Below are 6,241 nucleotides of genomic sequence, written 5' to 3'. Positions count from 1 at the left end.
CCTTTTTCCGCGTATGGAGTCGGGTATTACAAGAGGGCATAGCTATAAATTAAGGTGGGGGGGGTAGATATAGGACTGAAGTTGGGGTAGGTTCTTCACTCAGCGAGTCGTCAGTTCATGGAATGCCTTGCCAGTAGCAGTGGTGGACTCTCCCTCTTTATGGGCATTTAAGCGGGCATTGGATAGGTATATGGAGGATAGTGGGTTAGTATAGGTTAGGTGGGCTTGGATCGGCGCAACATCGAGGGCCAAAGGGCCTGTACTGCGCTGTATTCTTCTTCTTCTTCTTCTTCTTCTACTATAGAGTGATCCAGGAGGTAATGCTGCAGGAGCCATGTTGCCTGCCTGGGGTGCCAGGTTCAGGATCTCTCATCTGGGCTGCAGAGGAACTTGGAATAGAAGGGGAAAAGATCTAATTGTCATGCATATATAGGTACCAGCACTACAGGTAGAACAGGAAACAAGGTTCTGTTCAGGAAATATGAGACAGTTCAGGGCTAAATTAAAAAGCAGAACCAAAACAAAAAAGGCAATAATTTCCAACTACTAAAGCGTTAACTAACTGGCACAGGGACAAGATTAAAGAGGTAAATGCATGGGTGAAAGCTCAGTGTGGGAGAGATGGATTCAATGTCATGGTTCATTGGCAGCAGTACCAGGGAAGGAGTGATCCGTTTGGATGGGACAGGCTCTACGTGAATCATACTGGGACCAGAGTCCTAGCAAATCATGTAACTAGGGTTATAGATAGGGCTTTAAACTAAATTATGAAGAGGGTGGGTTCAATTGCATAGGAAATAATAGCAAATATTCAGAAAATCATAATTGAAATAAGCAGAGTCAGCACAGCTTCATGAAAGGGAAATCATGTCTGACTAATTTATTAGAGTTTTTTTTTGAAGAAGTCTCAACCAGAGTGGATAGAGGGGAACCAAAAACTGTCATATTTAGACTTCCAGAAGGCATTTGACAAGATATCTCTCAAAAGGCTAAGTCATAAGAGCCCATAGTGTTGGAGGCAGTATATTGGCATCGTTAGAAAATTTAGGGTAAAAAAGAGAAAGTGGTGAAAATGGATTCTTGTTCAGGTTGGTGACATGTGACCAGTGGGGTTCCACAGGGATCAGTCCTCAGAGTGTAATTATTTACAATATATATTAAATGGCTTAGAGAAAGGAAGTGGATGTACTGTAGCCAAATTTGCAGATGAAAATAAAATAGGTGGAAAGGCAGATTGTGGGAGGGATGCAATCAGTTTAAGGTAGATATTGATAGGTTAAGTAAGTGGGTTAAAAGCTGGCAAAAGGAGCATAATGTTGGAAATTGTCAAGTTGTTCATTTTGGAAGGAAGAACAAAAGAACATAATATTTTTTAAAACTCAGAAAACCTACAGTAATCTACCACGCAAAGGGGTTTGAGGCCACTTACGTACAAAACACAAATCTAGGACACAGGTGCAGCAGGTAATCAGGCTAATGGAATGTTGCCCCTAAGGAGTATAAGAGTATGGAAATCTTACTACAACTGTACAAGGTGCTAGTGAGATCACATCTGGAGTACTGAGAGTAACAGTGAACAGAATGTTCACTGGGATGATCCCCACTTTGGAGGGACTGTCTTATTAGCAAAGGTTAAACAGGTTTGGATTCTACTCACTGGATTTTAGAAGAATAAGTGGTGGTCTCATTGAAACATGTAGGATTCATAAGAGTCTTGACAGGGTAAATACTGAGAGGATGTTTCCCCTAATGGAAGAGTCTAGGACCAAAGGGCATAGTCTTCGAATAAAAGGGTACTAATTTAGGACCAAGGTGAGGAGGAATTTCTTCTCTCAGAATTGTGTGTCTTTGGTACTCCTTGCCACAGAAAACTGTGGAGGCAGATATATTTAAAGCTGAGACAGATTACTGATCAGTAGGAGAATTAAGGATTATAGGGATAACATGACCAAGCATATAGGAGAGATTCGGATCATCCACTATTCTGTTAAATGATAGAACAGGCTCAAGGGGCCAAGTGACCTACTGCTGATCCTATTGTTTATGGTCCTATAGATTCAAGGAGTTGATGCAAGGGAATTAGAGAAATACAAACTTTACATTGTTGCTTAAAAATATGGGTCAGCCCAGCATTACAGACCAATAAATTTAACTTTGGTAGTGGGGCAACATTTAGAAACAATAATGTGGGATAAAATTAAAAGTCACTTGAAAAAGTCACATGAGTCAACATGGATTTGTTAAGGTAAATTAGTACCTAGTTAACTTGCTGGAGAGGTGATGAGCTAAAAGAGAGGGTCGATAAGGGGAAGGTTGTTGACGTATTATACACAAATGTCCAAAACCCATTTAGCATAATGCCACATGACAGATTGGAGAAGAAAAGATTATAAAAGGTGTTTAAAAGGATAGCAACAACATGGATATATAATTTTCTGGGGGTTAGGAAACAGAGAATAATGATTAATAGTTATTTTTCAGGCTTGAAGAGGTTTGTAATAGTGTTCGGCAGGTGTTTGTATTGGGACCCTTGTTTTTCCTGAAATATACAAAAAAATCTATATCGGCATGGATTGATTGGATGGAATTTCCTTATCTATGCTGTATATCCTATGTAAACCACTGAGTTACAAATCTGACCCTGAGGAGACTGAAATTCTTATGCTGCAAAAAAAAAAGGCGGAGGTAAAATCTTATTGAAATTTTGAAGATTAAGATCTGTTGTTAAATGAATGCAATTAAATTCTAACTAAAAGACACAAATAAGAATAAAGGAAATCTGGCGTACTCAGCAGGTAGTACAGCATCTGCAGAGAGAAGTAGAATTAACCATTCAGGTTGATGACCATTCATCAAAATCGAGGAGACACAGAAATGAAAAAGGTTTGAGCAACAGATTGAGGGAAAAGGCAAGTAAGAATAAACTAGAAAGGTGTGTGATAGGGTGGCAAGTAGGAGAGACTGATTTTCATATTTTATGATACAAATGCCAAAAAAAGTGGTAAATACTTAAAAATAAAGAAACAAAAAGGTGTATCTAGATGAGGCATGATTGTCTGGATAGCAGTCTTCCAAATGTAAAGACAATGTGCATAGAGATGGTGCTGCTCCTTAGCTTGCATTGCATTTCATTGGCTTCAACCACAGTTCCAGTGTTATCGACTTTTATTTCAGGTTTTCAGGCATTTTGCTTATGTACTGCCATAGAGTAAAGCTCAGAATAGGGAAGGTGATCAAGTATTTCAAATTTGATAACCCTGGCCCTTTGCATATTCTGGCCAGGTGGGGTCAGAAGTGAAACACTGTTTTTAGCCTCATTCATCTTCATCTCATGCAGGCTTCCTGCCAGATGACATACATCACCCATGACATACATGGCGAATCTCCAATGAAAATGTAGAATAAATTACCCAGGACAACAGTAAAGGTTTTTGGTAAATTCTGTTTGTAACAGAATTGTGTGAACAAGGATACAAATGACTGAGTGGGTACTTTTCATATTTTGACAGATGCAGCATCATGGTCATTTTTTGGTTCCATGTACAGACAACTGAAGTAGTACAGGTAGCTCTCCTGCAATGCCATATTTGCATTCCAGTGAAAACCTCGCTTTGCAGAAAACCGCTAAATATGCTAACATTTCTCCCCGTGGCTGCATGAGTTTCCTCCGGGTGCTCCGGTTTCCTCCCACAATCCAAAAATATGCAGGTTAGGTGAATTGGCCATGCTAAATTGCTGAAGAGAAAATGAGGTCTGCAGATGCTGGAGATCAGAGATGGAAATGTGTTGCTGGAGAAGCGCAGCAGGTCAGGCAGCATCTAGGGAACAGGAGAATCGACGTTTCGGGCATTAGCCCTTCTTCAGAAGAAGGGCTAATGCCCGAAACGTCGATTCTCCTGTTCCCTAGATGCTGTCTGACCTGCTGCGCTTCTCCAGCAACACATTTCCATCCATGCTAAATTGCCCGTAGTGTTATGTGAAGGGGTAAATGTAGGAGTATGGGTCTGGGTGGTATACGCTTCGGTGGGTTGGTGTGGACTTGTTGGGCCGAAGGGCCTGTTTCCACACTGTAAGTAATCTAATAACTAATGGGTCTATGGGAAAAGTGGGACAGGGGCAGACCAGCAAATAAAAATCACTGACAATCACACAAAAATCACCCAAAAGTCTAAAACAAAGTATAGCACATCTTGAATGAAGGTTGAAATCATATACATCAACAGAACAAAATTTAACACAGTACGTTTAAAAAGTATAGTGCCGAAACAGATGGTCATCATAGTGCGTAAGGTAGACTCCCTCATTTGTGATAAGCGAGCTATAACACATATTCTCCCCTTACGCTCAAAACACTTGATAATATGCAGCTTCTCTTCAAACTTTACCTTTCCTTTGTGTTCACCTGCAATTTTATCACCAGGATGCTTCTTGCTAACATTCTTGTCACCATGTCTTCCATTTCTTCAAAGAAAGGGATATTCTAGGAGTACCGTACCTTTCACAGGAAGCTGCTCAATGTATCTCTCTCAGAAAGCTGCTCCCTGTACAGTACCTCTCAGAAAAAAAAAAACTGCTCTTTCGGCAACTGACATTGGCGCATGCACAAAACAACATGGAGACTTCGGTGTGGACATCGGCGCAGAACAAAGCATGTGAAACGATCTCTGCTGAAATCATGCTATTGCCAACAGAAGTAAGCATTCTTGAAACTCCCGTTCCTTAATTCCTCAGTGACGTTATAGGCAAATCACACCACTGTAAAACACGTTATCCAAGAACTACCTGTAGCTCTTTAATGAAGAAATAAATACAATTGCACAAAGTACAAGTCCATAAATGTATAGCATTTCTAAATCTTAGTAGAAACATCTTTAATATATATCAACAAGAGAAAGGTTAGTTGAATAATAGCTTACATTTGTAGGATAGACATTCTGAAGATATTATTTGGAAAATCTTACCTTGTGTCATTGACTTGAAGACTGCACTGCTGATAGTGGATAAATATTTAGGGTCAGAAGAGCTTGGGACCATTTCATTGAATATATCTGCACTGTAAATATGGTCAGTACCAAATTCTTTTGTTAGTTCAGACAGAAACATCATGCCAATTTGTTGAAAGAGTGGGGAGTTGGCATCCAACAGAAAAGAACAAGAGTAAGAACAGTTCAAATGTCCCCAGCTCCCTAGCCGAGTGATGTTTACTTTGGGAAACAATCTGAAAAATAAAAGAAAACATTTTTCAAAGAATAAGCTTTTACTGCAGCGTAAAGACATTTGAAACAAGGGGTCACCTTTCCTAATAGGGCTGTAATCTTGCATCGCAGATTACTTTTTCTGTATAAACAAAAACAGAATTTGCTGGGAAAATTCAGCAGATCTGGTAGCACCTGTAGAGAGAAAGCAGGATTAGCGTTTTGGGTCCAAGTGACACTTCTTCAGAACTGATTGCAGCCAGGAAAAATAGTACATACTCCTGCTGTTTCTCAGTTAATCCCTTCTTCCAAAAGCTTTTTTAAAATCATAAATCAACCACTTTCTTATGATGTCACTTTGGTTTGTATTCCCAATCAGCAAACCCATGAAACAGCAGCCGTTAAACTGGGACTCACTTCTCTCTGCTCAGTTGAAGCTGAAGAATGTAGCCTGACAAACTATAATTCTTGAATAAAACCTTACAAACTATAAACAAAAAAAGTACTTTTTCTCCTGTGCAATGAATTACCACAGTGCACCAAGTTTCCAGTAACATGAACCTAGAACATATAGAACATAGAACAATACAGCACAGAACAGGCCCTTCGGCCCACGATGTTGTGCCGAACATTTGTCCGAGCTTAAGCACCCATCCATGTACCCATCCAATTGCCGCTTAAAGGTCACCAATGATTCTGACTCTGCCACTCCCACAGGCAGCGCATTCCATGCCCCCACCACTCTCTGGGGAAAGAACCCACCCCTGACATCTCCCCTATACCTTCCACCCTTCACCGTAAATTTATGTCCCCTTGTAACACTCGGTTGTGCCCGGGGAAAAAGTTTCTGACTGTCTACTCTACCTATTCCTCTGATCATCTTATAAACCTCTATCAAGTCACCCCTCATCCTTCGCCATTCCAATGAGAAAAGGCCTAGCACTCTCAACCTATCCTCATACGACCTATTCTCCATTCCAGGCAACATCCTGGTAAATCTTCTCTGCAACCTCTCCAAAGCTCCCACATCTTTCCTAAAGTGAGGC

The 6,241-nt window shown here is 40.4% G+C and overlaps 2 protein-coding genes across 2 annotated transcripts in view; both read right to left on the bottom strand.

Annotated features, from left to right (window-relative positions):
- Positions 1-4,980, bottom strand: part of coasy (CoA synthase) — a 126,489-nt gene extending 121,509 nt beyond the window's left edge. The window contains exon 1 of the mRNA XM_043721572.1: positions 4,962-4,980. The gene's annotated coding sequence lies outside the window, so the exon portion shown is untranslated. The remainder of the gene's footprint in view (positions 1-4,961) is intronic.
- naglu (N-acetylglucosaminidase, alpha) overlaps positions 1-6,241 on the bottom strand; it is a 47,188-nt gene that overhangs the window by 12,297 nt on the left and 28,650 nt on the right. Inside the window, exon 5 of the mRNA XM_043721568.1 lies at positions 4,962-5,218. Within this exon, the coding sequence (XP_043577503.1) occupies positions 4,962-5,218 (257 nt within the window). The remainder of the gene's footprint in view (positions 1-4,961; positions 5,219-6,241) is intronic.

The sequence above is a fragment of the Chiloscyllium plagiosum genome, chromosome 31, assembly GCF_004010195.1.
Source record: "Chiloscyllium plagiosum isolate BGI_BamShark_2017 chromosome 31, ASM401019v2, whole genome shotgun sequence".
Taxonomy (NCBI): Eukaryota; Metazoa; Chordata; class Chondrichthyes; order Orectolobiformes; family Hemiscylliidae; genus Chiloscyllium; species Chiloscyllium plagiosum.
This window is presented reverse-complemented; position numbering and strand designations above follow the sequence as displayed.